The following is a 20031-nucleotide window of genomic DNA, read 5'->3' on the forward strand; positions in this document are numbered from 1 at the left end:
ATGTGGCTCTAGGGGAATCTGTGACCTGGAACGCCAGAAAACGCTCTGACTCCTCTTTGTGTGTGGGACAGGACTGGCGGCGTCCTGCTCCCTCCAGTTACTGACCTGCTGTCTGACAGCAGAGGTGGATACAGAACCCGAGCGGGGCTGAGGGAGAGCAGAGCGAGCCCTGTGCAGGTGTAGTGCCTGAGTAGGGGGTGGGTTTGGTGCCCTTTATCCCCGAGGCGTGCTGCTCTCGCCCTGTACGGTGCCGGGGGGGTCGCTGCACGCGGGTCGCTGTTCGGCCTTTATCAATAAACTCTCTGCCTCTGTCCCTGCGCCCCGCCTGGTCATTGGGGGGAGCGATCGGCGCGCGGCTACCGCTGCCTGCGGGGCGGGGCAGGCCGCGCAGTCGAGCGCCGGGCGCGCCGAGCTCGCCCGGGAAACAGCGGCCCGGGGCCGGTACCGGGAGTGGGGCGGGGCCTGCACCGGGGCCGGGGCCTCTGCGAGGGAGGGACCGGGACTGGGTCGGGGTCTGGGGCTGCTCTGGGTCTTGAGCCGGTCCCGGGCCTGCAGGGGCCTGTCCCGCGCGGTACCGGTGCCGCCATGCGCGGCCGCGGCGCGGACGCCATCGCCTGGTACCAGCAGAAGGTGAGCGGGGCGCGGGCCGGGCGGGTGCGGGCCGAGCCGCGCCCCCAGCCCCTCCTCTCCTTGCAGATCGGCGCCTGCGACCAGCAGATCTGGGAGAAGGCGATCGAGCAGACCCAGATGAAGGTAACGGCGGCGGCCGGCGCCCCGCGGCCCGCCCGCCGCCCCCGCGCTCACCGCGCTGTCCTCTGGGCTCGTAGGGGCTGCGGGCCAAGCCCAGGAAGAAGGGGCGCATCCAGCCGGATCTCATCGACGTGGACCTGATCCGAGGTGAGGGGCGGCCGCGCCGGGCGGGCCGGGCTGAGCGCCTGGAGCCGGGCTGCCGTGTCGGCCGAGGAGGGAGCCGCAAGTGATTCGCGATTGATGCCTCGTTTGTTTTCCCTTTAATCCCAAGGGTCTACGTTTGCCAAAGCCAAGCCGGAAATTCCCTGGACGTCGCTCACTCGGAAAGGGATTGTGAGAGTCGTGTTTTTCCCCCTGTTCAGCCAGTGGTGGATACAGGTTACTTCCCAGCGCATCTTCATGTGGCTCCTGGTGCTCTATGTTATGCAGGGTAAGGGGTGGGAGCAGCTTGTGCTGCAGCCCTTTTTCTGCAGCGTTTTGTAGTCCACGATCACAGAAAGGGCCCTCTGGAGCTCAACCAGTCCAACCCTGTGCTAAAGCGGGGCTGCCTCCAGCAGGGTGCAAGTTGAAAGCATAAGTATCCCATCTAGAACCTGCTGGATGCAGATTTTGAGATGTGCGGCACCGGGATTTGCAGGAATTATAAACCAGAGCAGAAATAAGTGGTTAAGACAGAAGAACTGGGCCCTGCTCTGAATCTTTGCATTTGACATGGTTTCTCCTTCCAGTACTGGCAGTCGTGCTGTATTTCCTGGTGCCCATTGGGAGTGCGAGCGAGGTGGCGGGGCCGCTGTGCCTGATGCTGCTGATGGGAACCGTTCACTGCCAGATTGTGTCCACCCAGGCCAGCAGATCTGCTGGGAGCAACGGGATGGGCAGGCGGAGGAGGTGAGCAGGCAATGAGCGCCGTTGCTGGCGGCAGAGTGCGTGGTGGAAGTTAGTGGGTAAATAGCTTCTAGGTTTGTGTAAATACGTTATTTAACCATAACTGTGAAAATAATAGAATCATGGAATGGTTTGGGTTGGAAGGGACCTCAAAGCCCATCCATTTCCACTCCCCTGCCATGAGCAGGGACACCTCCCACTGGATCCAGTTGCTCAAAGCCCCATTCAACCTGGCCTTGAACACCTCCAGGGATGGGGAAATGAGTATTTTCTGTCTTGCTTCTTGTAACTTGGAGATTCACTGGGCTGTGATGGGTCTGATATAGCGTCAGCTGGACCTTTTTCCAGTGTCACCTTTCAATATGATTTTGCTTATGGCATCCTTTTGTCATGGTACAACAATGAAATATGTTTCATTTGGAAATAAGCATTTAAGAACAGCAGCAGCGTCTCGGAGACAGTTCACGTTGTTTCAGAGCATTCACAAGTACCTTGCTGTGCAAGTGTAATTCTCCTCTTCCTAAAAACCAGGAAGTTACGCAAGCCTGTGGGTGTTGATGGGAGCAGCTGGTCTTCTCCTGACAAGAGCAGCAGAGAAGAGCAGTTGGAGTCTGCATCCGTTCTTCGCAGCTTGCTCAGCGTGCTGTTCCAGAGGAGGTGGGTGATCTTCCCTGGGAATGGTATGTTTGGGATGGCGCTGCCAACCTGCTCTCCAGAAAATGCAGGCAGAACATGTGCTGTCACTGACATCCCCAAGCTCTGCCAGCAGGTCCTGTTGAACCAAGAACACACCTGGTGCTGTAGGAGGCCGATTCCTCAGGAATCATTAGTATGTTCTTATTGGGAGACTGTGCCATGGCTCACCCAACAGCTAAAGCCGAGTGTTGGTTGAGCAGCAGGAGGTGGCGGAGCTTATGTTTATTTGTCAGAGAAGTGACCTTGCTTGGATGAGTGAGCTCACATTCTACTATGTGTTACCTGATTTCCAGCAGCCTTCTGATTTAAGCTGCTTCAATACTTATCCAGCTTTTACTAAAAGGAACTTGAGGAATGGAGGAAAGATCTTTAGGGATAATATTTTGTTGTCTTCTGCTGTTTTCCGAGGAGTTGTTGTACCTGTATGGCAAAACGAGAGGGACCGTGATGGTTGCCTCAAGGAGTTTTTCTCTGACATAAAAGCATTTCATTGTATTTTCTCTTGCAGGATTAGAAGAGTAAAGTCGGTAGCTGAGAAGGGGACTGAGACAGAAAACAGTGTGAATGCTGTGGATGATGGCATTAGGCACAGACATGCCAGACTGGAGTACAGGCTGCTACACGCCAAAGAGAAAACCAAACTTTCTGACGGGGAAAAGAGTCACCAGGTACTGCCAGAAGAGCTCTTTGAAGTCATAGATTTCAGTGTATTCTGTATGTGCCAGATTTGTTGATACCTAACACTGTGATTTGATCTGATACAAGATAATCCCTTTTATTAAACTTTGCTTGTGCATGGGAAACGTAAAACCCCTTTCTGCTCCTCAGCTGAGCAGCAGACATGGCACTGATATTTCACAGCCTATTTTTCCTCTGTGACAGTCATCAGGCGTGTCAGACATCAACAAACATCAGTTTTACTAGGGTCCATTTTGAGTTGTAGAGGCCTCTGATCACAGGGTGTTCTGCTAAGGAAGACTGCTGGGAATAATTAAAAATAAGTAAATTGGCAGTTTTCCATAGCAGTTCTGTAAAGTAATCCACCTTGGAAACAGAGTTAAAGCATCGGGACCTCAGCTGAAGTCTCTCAACCAGGAAACTTTCAGGGGTCCCTTTTGAGACTTCCCTGGGTCAGTGTGGTGTTGGCTTCCATCTGAAGAGGTCTGCAATATGCAGAACTCCGTAGTACTGTGCCATCGTGCCTTCTCTGTTTCTGGATGACTGGGGAGGAGCAGAGCTAGAAGTACAGGACACTTCTCCTGATTTGGGGTCTGCTAGCCACCAGCTTGTGGATACCTCTGCTTTCTTGGGCTTAGAAAGAGGTAGCCAAGAGCTGCTGCTGCATCTTCCTCATCCTGCACTTGCCCCAAATCCAGCTCCACCTACCCAGGATTCCCTCTCTGTACTCCGTGTCAAGGCTGGCTTGGGGGAGGGGGTTAATGTTTTTGATCTCTGTGGTGCCAGGTTTCTGCCTGTCCTCTGGCGATCTGGCTCTGCACCTTCAGTTTGGTGCAGTTTGGGTTGACCCTTTTTCTGTGCCTTGGTCTTACTGTGACTGCTCTGTTTCTAGGACGACCGCACCAGCAGAGCTGGCGCTTCTGACGAGCTTTCGAGTGAGGAGGATGCTGAAGCAATGGCACAAAGGGTCTTGTTACGCCAGACTGTAGAAGGAGCTTCCAGCGACAATAGCTACGAAGAGAAGAAAAGGAGGCCTCTTGCCTCTCTAAACCAGGCTCTCTCACAGGTACTCACATGGGATTTGTGCTGTTTCCCACACAGTTCCTTGCTATGGATAAGAGCAGGTTTTCCTTTGCCTTTGACAGGTCAAACAAGCCCTTAAGGGTGCCAGAGACTCTGACAGTGTCGTGGAATCTGAACTAGAATCCACATTGTACAGTCAGGTATGGTCATAAATTCGAGTGACAGAGCTTTGCCTGGCCCGGGCAGCGCAGGGCCATCCTCCCCATTAGAACAGACAGTAATGAAACAGTGGTTTTATTTGGGGTCTGCAGGTGTCAGGTGTGGCTGCCTCCCCCTCCTTTGCATCTTTGCAAACCTTGCTTACAGTTGTGAGAATAACAAACCAAACCATTCGCCAGTCACTGTCGGCAGGGCAGTCTGGTCTGACCTGCCTCTATAGCAGCTTTCTTTGACTTGCTATGATCATTCCTGTGGCATGGGAGGCAGCGTTGTAGCCTTTATGCTGATAAACTTTGATTTTCAAATGAAGAAATAAATCTGTTCTGTGATATACACTCATTCACTTCATTAATCTTGCCCCTGCCACTCCCTCCACCTGAAGATAGAAATCAAATATATGGATATTGAATTATAAGCATAAAAATCTATAAATAAATATAAAATATGAATGAAATCTTAAAGCAGAACATGCAAAACCCAGACAACTTCTGCATTAGAATGAGTCCATTTTTATTGTATAAAGCTGGCAACAGGGGTAGGGAACTCTCTGGCACGTCCTGTAGCAGTGGTGGCTGCAGAACCTGTCCCTGGGAATCGTTGTCTGCAGGAGTTTGTGTTGACGTGGGGGGCACTGAAGTGGATTCAACTGGTTGCTGTGGGAGGCAGTGGGGGTTCTGCAAATTGGAAATTGGGCCGTGCTATGTCGATTTTGCTCATTGTTGAAGGACTCGCGGTCCTGTATCAGTACGGGATCCCGGAGCTGTAGTGCGACCCGGAGAGACTCGGAAAGCACTCGTCATGACTCAGAGACTGAGGATATGCTTTGGGATGATCTGCTCCATGGGCCGGAGTGCCGCTCCTCCTGCACCAGCGACAGCGAGGAAGTGGATGTCAGAGGTACCAGACGGGATTTGAAGGAGGATGTTTTCCAGCAGGTTTGTTGGTTTCTGCCCAGTAGCTAAGGATGCGACGAAAGATTTATGCCCTGCACCTCCTTTTCCCCCCTATTTCTGGTTCCCCTCTTCCCCTCATCTGCCCTAATAATGTGAAAGATACGTCTGAATTCTGTTGGTGTGATGGGAGTGACCTAATGCTGAGTGAGCCCATTCTGCCAACCCTGCTCATCACACGGACCTCTGGAATGATCAACTCCTTCCTCCCCCTGGTGTTACTGTGGCCACGGCTGATCTCAAACGAAGTGTGTCACCAGTCTGGAGTCCCTCTCTCTATCAAAAAGCCGTTCTTCAGTAGTGGGGCAGAAATGGATGAGATACCTTCTGCATTCTTTTCTCTTTTTCTAGAACCATTTGTATTGGCTGCAGAACACCAGTCCAGCATCCGCAAAAGTGAGCGCACTGATCTGGGAGGGGAATGACTGTAAGAAGGTGGACATGTCTGTGCTGGAGATCAGTGGGATTATCATGAGCAGGGTAAGAGGGCTGTCAGGCACTGCAGCCTCTCCCTCAGCTTTAAAAACAACTACCCAAACAGGAAAACAGCTCTACAGGCACTCGTGAAGAGCAGGGTAACACTTGTCCCTCCCTTACTGCAAATATATTGTCCTGACCTTACATGAAAACGGCACAACCCCAGCTTCAGGCGGCACTGCTGAAGGCAAGCGTGGGCTGGTTGTGGCTGGCCCCGTCCCTGCCGTGTGCCGAAGGTGGTGGTTCTGTTATTCATTGACCGGTGGTTGTTGGTTTTGGACTGCCTTGGGTGGAATTACTTTGGGCTGTGTCCTCTGAAGGGAATTGAATGCGTGATTGCATTGACGCTGCCACAACAACATTGCCTTCTCCTCAATGCAAAACCCAGGTAATCATCCTGGTTTTGTTCCTGCTTGCCAGGTTAATGCCTACCAGCAAGGCGTGGGTTATCAAATGCTGGGAAACATCATCACCATTGGATTAGCATTCCTACCATTCCTCTACAGACTCTTCCGCATGGATAACCTGGAGCAGCTGTGCTCCATTTCTCTAAAGGAGCTTTTGCACATCTTTTGTGGAGCACCTGCTAGCACGCTGGCCATTGTTTTGTCTGCTATCAACTTCCTGGAGAGGCTTTGCTTAACCTGGATGTTCTTCTTCATGATGTGTGTGGCTGAGAGAACATACAAGCAGGTGGGTTTATATGCCCTGGGCCTTCCTTGCACCCTGGGGTGGGTGTCTGGCCAAAGCCACGCTGCCTGCTGCTGAGGATGCCAGTCAGATGAGCGTGTTTAGGCGAGCCGAAGGGCTGAGGCTGGAGAGGTGCGCAAGGTGTTTGGGAAGGGAGTCTGGAAAGGCTCCTGTTCATCAGTCACAAACAAACCTGCCAGTACCCTTCCCTCCCAAGGGAAAAAGAACCTTTAATACCTGGAAATGCACTCTGTGTGTAGGCGGATGCTTCAGTGTGGAGCTGTTTGTGAAGACAAAAAGCCTCCTTAGTCAGCCTGTTCGAAAGCGGAGCCTCAGCTGTCTGCATCCTGTTCACTGCCTCGCGACTGCGGGTGACAGCGTTGCCCAAGTGGCTGTGAGTGTCGCAGGGGCTGGTGTCATTCGCTGCTCCAGGCAAAGCGCTGGGGCAGAGCTCATGTCGCAGCTGCTGTTCCGCCACTGCCTCGCACATGGTGACAACTGGTACTAAACAGAGAGGCTACGAGCCTCCCCAGTGTGCCACAGGCTTGCCTTTTCTGCTGTTACCCCAAGCAATCCCACAGAACCTGTTTTGATTTAGACTAATTCAAGGCTAATTCCAGAAGCATTTGCCAACACCCTCAGACACATCGTGTGAATTTTGGGGTTGTCCTATACAGGGACAGGAGTTGGACTCGATCCTTTTTGAGTCCCTTCCAATTCAGGTCATTCTGTGATTCTAATTTATGTCTGTGTGTGTCTTTGATTTGCAGAGGTTTCTGTTTGCCAAGCTGTTCAGTCACATTACATCTGCTCGGAAAGCCAGGAAATACGAAATCCCTCACTTCAGACTAAAGAAGGTAGAAAACATTAAGATCTGGTTGTCCCTTCGTTCCTATCTGAAGGTGAGTCTGATTCTAGGTTTGGTTATCACAGAGGGAGCCACCAGGTCTGCATGCGCCTGGGCTGTTCCTCGGTGCTGCCTGACTCAGGAGACGGTGCTGTGCGGTGAGCCTGGGCCTCCCAGCTCTGCAGCGAGGCCTCCCACCCGACTCTGTGTCTTTGTTTCCGCAGAGGCGAGGCCCCCAGCGATCTGTGGATGTCGTCGTATCATCTGTCTTCCTACTGGCCCTTTCCATTGCTTTTATTTGCTGCGCACAGGTGAGGTTTAACCTTTCTTTTTAAAAACGAAGTAGGGGAACCCCTTGAACTCCTGGAGGTTTCTTTTTTGCCAGCCTACGAAGCGCTTGAGCTGTAGCATTTTGTCCCCAAACAGGGAGTGGTTTGCATTTTTGAAAAGCTTTGTAATGCTTAATTGGCAATAGTTATTAATTCTTTGTTTGCAGCAAAAAATCTGGGTTTCTGTACTCGGTAGGGAAATTTCAGGACATGCACAGGCTTTGCACAAAGAAACGGATTCTGCCTGAGTTCCTTGTGTTCACAGGGTGTTTTGTTTGCAAGGGCTGATGGCAGCACCCTCTTTAACTGCTGGTATTGAAAAGCAGGCCAACAACTCTTACTGTCGCCTCTTAATCCTTTGCTAAACCTTCTGTTCCAGTAAGCGATGTTGCAGGAGTGGTTTGGGCTCCTTTGCCATAAATCTCCCACCAAAAACCAGTGCTTGGGGATGTTCCTGATCCCGTGACCAAGAAGTTGTGGTAGCGGGAAGCCTCATGGCTGGTGGCTGCTGCCCTCCCAGCTCTGCAAGCCGTTTAAGCATCTGGAGGAGGGAATGGCAATCCATGTCATGCTGCGTTCGCCCAGTGAGGCCACACTGGGAAAGGCAGCTTAGGTTTAGTGAGGTCTGGGGCCAGCATGGAGGAAAGTCATGGGACTGCCTGGTAAGTGGGGAGAGGGAGGAAAGACAAAGAACAAGCATCCTTTCCTAAGCGGAAAGATAAAAAATGAAATTCCAAGCTCAAGCCAGGTTAGAAACAAGACTTTTTGCTTTACCCCAGTTACAGGAGTGAGTTACACGTCAAGGGGAACACTGTCAGTAGGTCCACAGCACGGCGGCAGGCTTGGCAGAGGAGCAAGGGCAATGCTTTTGCACTGTCCCAAGAACAGGCAGTGACACTGGCGCTTTTTTTTCAATACAGGTTCTGAAGGGTCACAAAACATTCCTGAACGCGGCTTACAACTGGGAGTTCCTGATCTGGGAGGCAGCACTGCTTCTCTTTTTGCTACGGCTGGCGTCTTTGGGCTCAGAAACCAACAAGAAATACAGCAATATTTCCATCTTGCTCACTGAGCAGGTAGCTCCATTCCCCTTTATTCTCTGGATATTAATGATTGCATTTCAAACCAACTGCCAAAACACTGGAGTCAGAGTCTGAACATTAGGAACTGGCTCCTGTGCTGGACAGAAGGCACAGTGAGGAGGGCCAAGCTGTTAAATGTTTGGGCAGATTCAAATTCAGTATTAGTTTTCTCTGGGATAACATGTTAGTTAGGTCAATGGGAGAAAAAAATGCTGTTATTCCTGTGACATTCCTGCCTGCGGATGCATCAGCCCTTTGGGAGGGACAGCAGAAAGCAAAAAATGTCTCTGATTTCCCTCAGTTTGAACTGAGCTGGGGGCTGGTGCTGGCACGTTAACATTGGTCCCATGCTGTGTCTCTGGCACAGATAAACCTGTACCTGAAGATGGAGAAGAAGCCAAACAAGAAAGAGCAGCTCTCCCTAGTGAACAATGTTTTGAAACTCTCGACAAAGCTCCTGAAGGTGAGCTCCCCTTGAGAACACCCTGCTGCTCAGTTTTAGGGAAGCAATGGTTGTTGGCTTTTTTCTTCTCATTTCTCTCATCTCTCAACAAGGTGGGTGAGTTCTCACAAGAGCTTTTCTGTGCTGCTGTAGCCGTGGCACAGGAGCAAGTGGTGCAAGGCCCCCATGGTTACTTAGTGCTGCAAACATTTGATTAGCAGTGGCTTACTGCAATTTAGGGAAGTTAGAGGAGAGATGGGTATGAACACCATGCGTCTCCTTCCTGCTGAAATCTCACTTTCCTTCAGCAGCTCCGATGCTGAAGCTTGGTGACAGCAGCAGAGTTTTGGGAAAACAGTGAGCACAGTCACATGAAGGAGTCTGGACAATTCTCAGCCTGCTGAGCCAGGCTCTTGTTCCAGTGATGCTGCAGTGGAGCCTTGCGATACTGCACAGCTGTTGGAAAATGTGTGAGGCCTAAAATGGAGTTGGAATTTCTGTACCTGCAGTTAGAAGAGGATAGCGGGACAGCAACGGCTGCCAGGGCACCCATATGGAGCCCAAAGTCAGAGGATTAATTCCTGCTGTTACGATCAAACACTAACAAGAGTTTTGTTTCCCCACTTCACTGCAGGAACTGGACACCCCGTTCCGGCTGTATGGGCTGACCATGAACCCACTGATCTACAACATAACACGTGTGGTGATACTCTCTGCTGTCTCGGGTGTTATAAGTGACCTTCTGGGATTCAATATCAGGGTATGTATCCCTCCTACAGAACTGTGCAGGGTCACTGTTGTACCTGCGCCAGGGCCCTCCCACCCAGCAGAAAGGTTGTGGGTCCGGCAGCTCAGGCCTGACCGCTGGATGTGTCCCTGTCTCCCTGAGCCAGGTCTGGGGGGGAAATTCCAACCCCATTCAGGTCTGCAGAGACTACTTAAAGCTGTTAGAGTCCTGCGTTCCCTTCCTTTGGACTGAACGCACAGCCCTCCTGTGGCTTGCGCTTAGATGGAACTTGTTCAGCAGAGCAGTCAGGGGAGGGTGGCCAAGGGGGCCAAGTCTTTCCTGCCAGTGAAAAGCACTCAGAGCCAAGGCTTTTGGAGCGGTGCTTACTCTGTGTCTCCTTTCAGTTATGGAAAATCAAACCATGAAGTGATTGCCATTGGTGCTCAGCCCTCCCCACCGGAAAGATGGACCAGAGGGATAACCTTGTGCTCAGGCAAAGGGCAGAGATGCTCTCAAACTGCAGAGGTAGCAGATCCTCAGTGTGCGTCTCACGAGCTCCCCTCTGCTTTACTGCGGCACAAGGGCAGAGTGAGCCAGTGTCCGCAGCGTGGCCATCTCGTGGCACACAGCCTGGAATGGGGGTTGCCCGCAGGCACTGAACATGCAGGAACTGTGCGCAGCGTGAGCATCGAACACAAAAAGCCACATGAGGTCTGACCAGAGGGACCCTGGGGATTGCTGTGGGTGCCCTTTGCATGTGCCAGGCGAAGCGCCAGCCCCCCGTGTCGGGTGGCACCATCCCTGCTCAGAGCGCTCTCAAGCTGCACTAGAAGTTGCCAGTTTGTGCATCCTGAGCACCACTCAAACTGATAATGCTGAGAGGCACTTATCAAACCTGCTGATGAGTATTTCTTGTCTTAAAAGCTCAGTGTGCTCAAGGCCTTGCCTCTCCACCCTGACCCACGGCAGGATGCCGCGACGCAGGGCTGCGTGGGCCAAGCTCTGCCTCCCTCCCTGGTGCCAGTCAAGCAGCCAAAGGAGTTTGTGCTGGCTGCCGCAGGCCAGGCCTCCTTCAGGTCTGGGAAAGGAGTTACAGGAGAACAACTTCATGCCACAACTGATAAGAAAGCTAAACGCTTTGCTGCCTTCATTCCCCACCCTGGTTACGCTTAGCCTGGGCTCTCTCCCTTTTCCCTGAGACCCAGCTTTGCCCTGTGTGGCCTCTGCAGTCCCTGAGGCAGAACCTGCTGTGGGAACCAGCTCGGTGGACGCGAGGCAGCAGAGATGTCCTCACACAGGAGGAGATGGGGGTTCAGAAAGGGCAGAGGAGGGAAGCAGAACGTTCCACAGCTGCCTGCCGAACTCCTGCTTGCTCACCAAACGCCGCTGTCTTCTACTGGTAATAAAAAAGCAGAACTGGAGGGATGTTTCATAGCTTCATTCTGTCACTGAGGGGAAGGGGAATAAGAATTCCTGGGAGTAAATAGTTTACAGCTATTTTCTGTACAAGGGGGAGGTGTAGGATGTAAAAGGCAATGACAATTTTATATATCAAAATGTACAAATAAACCTACAGAACAGGTATCTTATCATTCACAGCGGCTTCTACATGACTTGATGGATTTTAAATACCTCTTAGGAACATTTCTTCTTAGAACAGGGAGTCAAGGAAGTGTCCAGCAATGAATTCCATTTGTTTTCCAGCCGAGTGTGGGGTCAGTGGGTGAAACTCGGGTCAGGGAGGAGCTGTGTGAAGCGTCATAGTGCTGGAGGTCGGCGGCAGATCTGTTCCGTACAGCACAGAACCAACAGGCTGTGAACTGGGGTTTCTTTTTTAATAGCTATATAAAAAATAACGAGCGATTTACAGGTCTCTCTCTTGTCAGAACCGCAGAGAATGTATAAAGGTGCTGTACATATACAAACATTTACACCCAGTACATCCATACGCCGCTCCGCACTGCTCAGCATTGGACAGTCAGTACAAAAACAAGTTCCATGGAAGGAGAACTCACAGCCAGGCGAGACACCAACTCAGCTCACAACGCATCAAAAAGACATGGGGCTCATCGATGAAGGGAAATCCTTTCAGCGGCACCAGTTCCTCACAATATCCTGCCTTTGGAGTGTGAGGGCAGGTGCTGGGCACGGTCAACAGCTACAGCGGCTACTGCGAGGAGTCCAACACAGTCACAGTTGAATTCATCCCAGGGAGCGTTTGTACACATTGTGCTACATACGAATCCCAGTGGATCATCTCGTGCCAGCAGCACAGCATGGCTCAGATCTGCGTTAAAGCCCATTGAATTTTCAGAGTCTGTCTTTGTTTGAAAAGCCATTGGAGTGGTCCCTGTGCTCCAATAGTAAGGAATCTGCTCAGAACTGCTTCCTGTGCTTTGCTGAGCATTAAAAACATCCCATGTTCACAGCCAAAATGAGATATTCACTCATTTGTGTTCAGTTTGAGTTTAATGTGAGTAAAGCTTGGCCTTTCCCACCTCTTTCTGCTGTAAATAAGAGCCAGGGGCTCCTTTTCCGACTTTTTTGCAGTCATTAAAAACCTGATGTATCAAGAAATCACCACTAAAACTATGGATAAACCAAACCCTTCTGTGTGTAGAGTTTGCTGCTCTCAGCTCCTGGGCTGGCCTGGCAGTTGTGCTCTGGAGGTCACATTCCTCCCTTTAACAGGTGTGTTACAGCCCAAGGAGTTGCCACTGAACGTCACATGCCCTGCGTACGGTCCTGTTCAGCACAGAGCAGAGGTCACAGTAAGGGAGGCTTGTACTGCACACAGGCAAGAATCGCATTCAGGAGCTGCTACAGCTGCTGGTTCTGTCCTACAGGTCTGCTGATGTCTCCACAGAGGGAAAAGTCCAAATCCTAAACCAGCATTAAATAATGAAAGGTGGGATTGGCACACAGCAGCGCAATAGGGCTAAACCCAGGGCTGCCCTCAGCACTTGTGTTTCCAGAGGATGCCAGGGATGAGAGCGCCAGGAGGGAGCCAGAGGAATTCTGTTATTCACAGAACCCAGAATTCCCTCTTTGCTGACAGATGTTGCCAACAGCTGTTATCAGCATCATTAGGAATCGAGCAGATAAAGCAATTTTGCTGTGTTGATAAAAAGCAAAATTACCAAACATCAATGATGTCAAATAAAATTTTTATCCACACAATTTTATATTGGGTATAAAAATGTAAGAAAAGTATCAACCAAACAGCATCGGTGGCTCATCTGCTGCCCTGGAACTGGCAATGCCTCCCCATCAGCGAGAACGTGGGCTTCCATCTGTAAACATGCAGCATGCTCTGAGGAAATAACCATTCCAAACGAACGCTGCCATTCCAAGGACCAGGATACACACGAGGAGGGCTGGACCGACCGGATACAGGAGATACCTTGGCACAAGGACAAGATGCGAGTTGTGATCGCATTGGCAATACAGGCATTAAATAACTTTGTTCAGAATCTCACATGATCAGGGAAAAGCTGTAGCATTGTGGGGAGCAGCAGGGACAGCAGCATATGGAGGATTCCGTTATAGCAATCCAAAAGGTCCTTCATGCAGCTCGGATAATTTACGAACGAATCCGATACTTCCCGCCCTCGAACCAGTGTCTGAAAAACAACAGCCTTATGGAAAGCAAGGGCGCTTTCTGTGACCACGATTAGAAACCTAATTCAAATGAGTTCTAGGAAAGGCGCTGGTCAAACCTGTTTTTCTGCCACACCAGCTGCCGTGGTGACTTTACAGGCGCCCGGCACCCTCCATGGCCCGGGCGTTATTGGAGTTTTTCTGACTGGCGAACTGCTCTCGGATTTGGAAATCCCATCCTCTTTGGTTTCACTGGGCAGCTCCATGTGTCTCTCACCGTAGTGTCTGTTCAGCATAACAGTCTCCTGCGTTTCTGGCCACCTTTGCTTCTCCGTGGAAAGCAGTGGAATATTGGAAAGACTAGAAGTTTTAAACCTGCTGGAACTCGGCTCTCCAGAGCTTGACTTCTTCAGTTTTTCACCTTCGTGTGTGTTTTTCCTGGAGTCACTGAACAGAAGGAGATTCCCATCAAACGGTGTGTGCTGTTGCTCTGCAGACCACCCTTCCATCCTCCCAGAAGTTTTCTGCTTTGGGTCTTTCCTGGTAGCTCCTGTTTTACCATTTCCACCTCTCAGCTGCTCACCAGCCACCTTTTCACCACCTGTTGTTCTGTCTGAGTATTCTTGTGACCTGCCTACTGTCTCGGCGCTTCTGTGCTTACGGAGATGCTTCTGGGGACTGGCAGGCCTCCCGTGATTCCCACTGGAAAACTCCCTTTTGTTGCTATCGTTCATCCCTGGTTCTGTGGTTTTACTCTCGCTCTGTCTGGAACTGTCAGGTTTATGGGAGAGATCACTGTAGGTTCTGTCAGGATCCCCTTTCCTGGGGCTGTGGAATCCGGTGTGAGGGGGTCCCTCAGCAGCCACCAGCTTTTCCAGACTGGCAGATCTGTCTCCTCTGGTCCCTGCTTCCAAACTCCCTCTTGTGATTTCAAACCCCGGACTGGAGGGCCGTTCCCACCGGTTCTTTGTTCTCCAGGGAGGATACTGAGGCTTCCCCTCACACTGGGTTTCAGTTAAAGTGCTTCTCTTCTCAGGCACAGTGTTCTTCGCTTGTTCCAGTTTCTCAGACAGCAGAGCTCTCGGTAAAGCTTCTCCTGGCACTGGTAGGTAACGGGCTTCGGATGGGGAAGCAGGATGTGAGGATGAAGATAACGGTGACTGTTCTTCATATATGACAGTTGACAAAGATGGATTAGAACTATCCCAATCACCTGGAAGCGAACAGTGAGAGACTACACTGAATGACTTAAAGAAACCCCAGTCACTGATATTTCAGATCGTGTGCACAACTGAGCTGCTGGGGGGTTACATGAAACCTCCCATTTAAAGGAGATTCTGCAGTGGCACACGCTCAATATCTCATTGAGTCAGATTTCTGTACCGCGTTGTTCTACGGCCCACGACAGGGATGTGATTTTGGAAAAGCTTGTGCCGAGAACGCTGGCAGAGCTGTGGGGCGAGCAGGGCTGGTGTCAGCCCAGCTTCAGGGCCCACACACACGACCACAGCACAGAGAGTAAGAAAAGCAAATGAACCAAAGCGGTTACGCGAAAAGAAAACTGAGAACAGCGGAAAGCTCAGGTTATTCATAGCTTTTCGTTTAACAATAGGAAGAGGAGAAACACGAGACATGCAGATTTACCAAGTCTTTAAGGAAAAACCAAGAAAAGCACTGAAAGCCCTTAGTGCTGCTCAGGTTTCACGTAGGGACACAGGCTGGAAGGAGCCAAACCTGAAGGAGGAAGAGAAAAAGCCCAAAGCTACAATACCAAAATCAGAGTACAGCAACCAAGATTCCCCTCAGAAACATACAACCAACAGCCAGACAAGAGCAATGAGCCCTTCCCCTCTCAGCGCTGATCTAATCTGAGGAGTCCAACCCACCCTCCAGCTCCAAGGCTGGAGCAGCCAGGCCCTGGTGGCTCCTTCAGGAGCTTTTTAGGATTCTGCCTTCTCCCTCAGACGTGGGAGACTTCTGTGAGCAAAGTGTCAGAAGCAATTCCAGGTAACGGCTGTGCTGCCCTCCCAGACTGCACAAATCCTGTTTGTCACTGCTGGAACTCAAGCTGGCTCGAACAGCTTCAGCGAGGAGAGCGGGAGCTGCCCTCATGCTGCCTCCCTCTTTTCCAGCTCGTAAATGCTGCTGTTCAAGAGCTCAGCAGAAGCCCATCAGAACATGGAGAAGGCTGTATTTAACCTTCCTGCTTAATGGCAAGGTAGTTCATTGCGCTGTGCTGCCCCGACCCTCCACCCCTGGGGTGACGTACTGTGATCTGGGATGAGGCCAGTCCCCGGCCGCAGCAGCAGCAGCACTTTGTTCCCTCCAGCCTGGATCAGCTCAATGGCTCGCGTGTGAGTGATGCCTTGCGTGGGTTCTCCGTTAATCTCAACAATCTGGTCACCAACCTGATGGGAAAGGAGCGACCAGGTTAGCACTTGTGAGTCTGACACAGCAAACTGATTTTTGATTGAGAAAGAAAAAAACGTAGAGGCTGATGCTTTGATCTTTTCTCTTGCATTTAAATCCACTCAGCAACGGCAGCACCATTCTGCGCCTGCTGAGCGGCACCACACAACGCGACATGCTGGCAGGTCTTCTGCTCAGCCTGCTCAACAGGAGATCTCGGATTACTTAAACGTATTTCCTGTTTATTTACAAGTGATAAGACAGATACAGCCACGTGCTTGGATGTGTTCTTGTTCTGGACTGTCATATGGAGGGAGCTTATGGACAAACCACGTCAAACACGGTGCCCTGCGCCTGTTCTAAGTTGCAGTAACCAGGCAAGTCCCACAGCAGCTTCTGTACTTGGAGCTGAATGCCACTGTGGCACAACAGGATTTACGTCAGGGCAGGATTTCTTATTCCAGGTCCCCACGACGCAGTCACCTGTACCGAGGTCGCTGAGGCCAGTCAGCAGCTTCCAGAGGTCCCGGGCAGGGAACCTCACGCTGACTTTGGAGGCTGCTGGCATGGCTCCTCTGCAAACAGGGTCACCAAACTCCTGTCGCAGTACATGGATCAGCCAAAGGATGTCAGCAGTGCTTAAAGAGACAGGGCTGCACTAACAAAACCGCAGCTGCCAAAGCTGGTCATGGCTGGGCACTCATCCGGCAGGACAGGCTGCTCCTCGCTGCGCGCTCGGCTGCTGCTGTCGGGGTGAGAAACCCCTCCTTGCTGCTCGAAAGCACAGCCAGAAAATGGCACCATTTCCAGCCAAGGATGGAGAAATGGAATGACGTGGAAGCTGTCAACAACCTCGTGCTGGGTGAGCGCAGCCCCTCTGCGCTCCGAGCTGCTGGGACACGGGGCCAGCGTACTCGGGAGTTCACACCCAATCAAGCTCCACAGCAGGGTCCAGACAACTCTCCCTGCAACAACTCTTCGTGGGGAACCCCAAACACTAACCTAACCTTAAAGACTCAGAGAATGGTTTGAGTGGGAAGGGACCTCAAAGCCCACCCGGCTCCACCAGCTTGGCAAGAGGAGACCGACTCACGTGCACTCTCCCGTCCTTGACAGCTGGCCCGTCCTCAGCCAGGCGCAGGATGAACAAGCCCATGTTGTACTCCTTTCCGCCTCGAAGGCTGAATCCAAACCCACGAGGGCCCCTTTCCAGCTCCACTGGGAAACAGCCTGGGTTCTGTGCGGGAAAAGCCAGAGAAAAAAAAAAGTCCAGCACTCTGTGGCACCACAACAACCCACATGAGTATTTCGCATGGCTCTGCTCCCTCTGGACTGTTACCTGTGCCTGGGAATGTCGGCTGCCAATAACCGACGCCGCGCCAGTGTCCGGCTGTGCCAAGTGCTTGTGCTCGGGCCAGGAAAGCCTGTAACTGTTGGAAATTTCTTTTCCAGCGTCACCTTCCACGGCTGCCCTACACGGAGGCAGAAGGACAGAGATGTCAGCTGTGCATTAACAATTCCTCCTGTTGAGCTTTTCTTCCTTCTGCCCAGCCCCAGGCTCCGTACCTGTCTGTGCCGGAGGAGGGAACCTGTGCTGAGCCCAGCGGTCGGTGCTGCGGAGCCGGACTCTGCCTGGCGGAGTTTGTTCCTGACGGAGGGCCACGGTGTTCTGATAAAAACAAACAAAACCAAGGGTCAAGAGAGAACTCCCCAGCTATGAAGCCAGGCAGGCTTGCCACTGCGACCACAGCGCCCAGGGACACGGCTGCTGCAGCCGAGCTCACTGCAGTCCCACAGAGAAGGGGTTTTTCCAAGGCCTAATGCCTTAAGCCTGGAATACAAGTGAGTTCATTGGCTCCATGGATAAACTCTAGGAGTTTTATTCTTATCTACACTGCTTTTCCTCAGAAAAATCACACCATTTTAACCAAACCAGACGTGAACAGACCGCTTCAGACCATCTGTGAGCTGACAGAGGCCAGAAGAGATCCGGGCCCAGGAATCTGGTTCGGATATTGAATGTAATACATTTTTGTAAGAGCTGAAGAACAATATTCATTTGAGAACACATGCCTTTGTAAAGGTAGAGGGAGAATGAGGAGCTGCAAGGACAATAAGGATTCAGAGGCGAAGGCCCTAACGATAGAGGGAAACTGCCAACTCATTAAGGTGCCACGGAGAGCCGGCTTTGGGACAGCTGCAGGGAAGGTTCTGACCCGGTCCCACAGCCACACTGGAGAGACCAGCTCACCAACAGGTTACCAACAAGAACTGCACAGTGTTTTGCCTTCTTCCGCAGGCTGAGTACAAATTAAAGTATAATAAATAATAACATAACCTTAATAAACCCTTCTCAAATGGCTCGGGGTTGTTCTCCCCTCCCCATGCACCCAGTCATGGGGCACTTCAGAAAACGTACTACATTTATGAAAAAAACATTTTCCAGGATACAAAATGTCACTTGAGAGCAACGAACCACGGGCTCTGCAAAACGCTGGCCCTAAGGCAGAACCTGAAATGGCAAGTGGTGGCCTGAGATGAACTTCTGTGCTGAATTATAAGGTAATAAACTCCTCTTCCTCTTAAGACTTAAAAACATTCCCAGGCACCAAGCCCCGACTGTCCCAGGAGTCCGTTAGATGCATCCCATCGCTGCTGCTCTCAGTGGAGACCAAACCATCTCTGGTAAAACACGCAAAGTACTCCGGCATCATCAAGGGAGGCAGAAGGAACGCATGTCATGAGACAGAGCTTCCCAGGTACTGGAGCCCTCTGGAGTCCTTTGTGAGGCTGCTTGGCACTGTCACTGTGAAATGCCTTCAAGAGGCTTTCCTCTAGAGACACAACGTCAACTTTTGCTCCTGGATTCTACTCAGAGCTTTAATTTAGAAGCACAGGCAAGAGATACGCCATCTGTTCGTACGATTCCCAGCCCGCGCTCTGTTCCCAGCAAGCAGGCGACAAAAGCTGACAGACTCCTGCTTCTGTGAAAAACGTGAAGGTGCATGAAGCAGAGTTCGTTTATTCATATGAAAAGCAGAGATCACGCATCTGTGAGAGCCAGGAGGGAGAGGGAAGGTGCCAGGCGGTGTTTTCATTGGCAGTCTCAGAGGAGAGCGCTGGGGAGCAGCAAAATCCACCAGTATTGATGCTTTGTGATGGGAACAGCCTCTGGCGAATGGGGTATTTGTGTCTCTGAAGCTGCCTCCCACATCCCTGTAGGTGACCCCCCTGCCCTGTGAAGCTCAGCTCCCTCTGGGCAGCCCAGTGGAAAAAACGCCTGAAGCCCCAACTCATTCACACCCGCCTTGGCTTCCTCTGGGAGCTGCTGCGCAGAGCGTCGTGCCGCCGGCTGCACCGCGTTTCTCCAGCTCAGTCAAGGAGAATGGTGACACATTCCCACTGTGGTGGAACAGGTTCTGTGTTTATCTCCTTCCTTGTCACAAAATTCTTTATACCTGAAACAACCCCAGCTCCTCTAACCCACATGGGTTTTGTGACTGGTCTTGTTTTATCACCTGCTACTTTTTCCTCCCCCCTCTGTTGTTTCTCCTTTCTTGCTTTATCTTGCTTTATCTCTACATTTTGGCTCCATATCCGTAACTGAGGTAGTGGGAAAAGTCCTTACACAGAGCTCAGGCAGGGTCGTGCAGAAATAAGGGACAGAAATGTCAATTCAGAATGCTTATTTTGAAAACAAAGCTCATAAAGAGCCCAGGGAAACAGATCCAATGCCACATCTCTTCGAACTGGAGTGCATTCTGGCTTATAAAAATCTTCATTGAAGAAAAAACAATTTACAGAAGTATCTGCTTCAAGCATTAATAAAAGGAAGAATTAAGTCTTTGAGATTCTGTATTGCAGGCTGAGATTGCACATTAAATATCTGCAATGACTGTGAAATTGGAGAATCGTCTGTCGGCTTTACTCGCATTCTGTCTTTGGCTGTTCATTACTCAAAAGGTGAAGAAAGCCAACTTTCTGGTAAAATAACAACGGCGACATGTGCGACTGAGAATTTCTCCTATCATGCACTGTGTGGTTAGTAATTGTATCTTGTTTTCAGGGTAATTCCTGTGGCAGCCGCCTCTCTTCCCTCCACCCTGCTTCAGCTTTTCCAGAGCAAACAGGTGACCCTTTTTGTTCCTTTAATTTCCAAACATCTAAAACTGCTCCACTTTAAGTGAATTAACATCAGCAGTTACAACCACCACCTCCACTCGCCCT

At 51.1% G+C, this 20031-nt stretch overlaps 2 protein-coding genes across 7 annotated transcripts in view; one reads left to right on the top strand and one right to left on the bottom strand.

Annotated features, from left to right (window-relative positions):
* Positions 1-554: 554 nt before the first annotated feature.
* On the top strand, positions 555-11968 carry PHTF1 (putative homeodomain transcription factor 1). 2 transcript variants are annotated; one of them, XM_069875934.1, is made up of 18 exons: positions 559-630; positions 697-753; positions 828-897; positions 1022-1180; positions 1479-1638; positions 2167-2292; positions 2840-2999; positions 3902-4075; positions 4155-4232; positions 4977-5186; positions 5553-5681; positions 6099-6371; positions 7139-7270; positions 7440-7526; positions 8465-8620; positions 8994-9089; positions 9703-9828; positions 10200-11968. In XM_069875934.1, exons 1-18 carry the CDS (start codon positions 586-588, stop codon positions 10218-10220), a joined length of 2259 nt encoding a protein of 752 aa, XP_069732035.1. In that variant the 5' UTR covers positions 559-585; the 3' UTR covers positions 10221-11968. The 2 variants fall into 2 exon arrangements, with proteins under 2 accessions (XP_069732034.1, XP_069732035.1); XM_069875933.1 differs by having other exon boundaries at positions 555-753.
* Positions 11969-12252: 284 nt separating this feature from the next.
* Positions 12253-20031, bottom strand: part of MAGI3 (membrane associated guanylate kinase, WW and PDZ domain containing 3) — a 52312-nt gene continuing 44533 nt past the window's right edge. For 4 of the 5 annotated variants that reach the window (XM_069875928.1, XM_069875927.1, XM_069875929.1 and 1 more), the window contains exons 17-21: positions 17371-17473; positions 17144-17276; positions 16898-17041; positions 15665-15803; positions 12253-14608 (exon numbers count right to left, since the gene is read on the bottom strand). In XM_069875928.1, coding sequence (XP_069732029.1) covers positions 13509-14608; positions 15665-15803; positions 16898-17041; positions 17144-17276; positions 17371-17473 — 1619 coding nt within the window. In that variant the 3' untranslated portion in view covers positions 12253-13508. Of the gene's footprint in view, positions 14609-15039; positions 15130-15664; positions 15804-16897; positions 17042-17143; positions 17277-17370; positions 17474-20031 lie in introns of all 5 variants that reach the window. The other variant, XM_069875932.1, reaches the window with a different exon arrangement.

Source organism: Phaenicophaeus curvirostris, chromosome 24 (genome assembly GCF_032191515.1).
Source record: "Phaenicophaeus curvirostris isolate KB17595 chromosome 24, BPBGC_Pcur_1.0, whole genome shotgun sequence".
NCBI classification, from domain to species: Eukaryota; Metazoa; Chordata; class Aves; order Cuculiformes; family Cuculidae; genus Phaenicophaeus; species Phaenicophaeus curvirostris.

Excerpts from the sequence above, each read along its gene's own strand:
- PHTF1 (XM_069875933.1), top strand. The coding sequence starts at position 586 with ATGCGCGGCCGCGGCGCGGACGCCATCGCCTGGTACCAGCAGAAGGTG. Across the intron at positions 754-827 it reads TCGAGCAGACCCAGATGAAG|GGGCTGCGGGCCAAGCCCAG; the intron begins GTAACGGCGGCG and ends CTGGGCTCGTAG. Across the intron at positions 1,181-1,478 it reads GGTGCTCTATGTTATGCAGG|TACTGGCAGTCGTGCTGTAT; the intron begins GTAAGGGGTGGG and ends TTCTCCTTCCAG.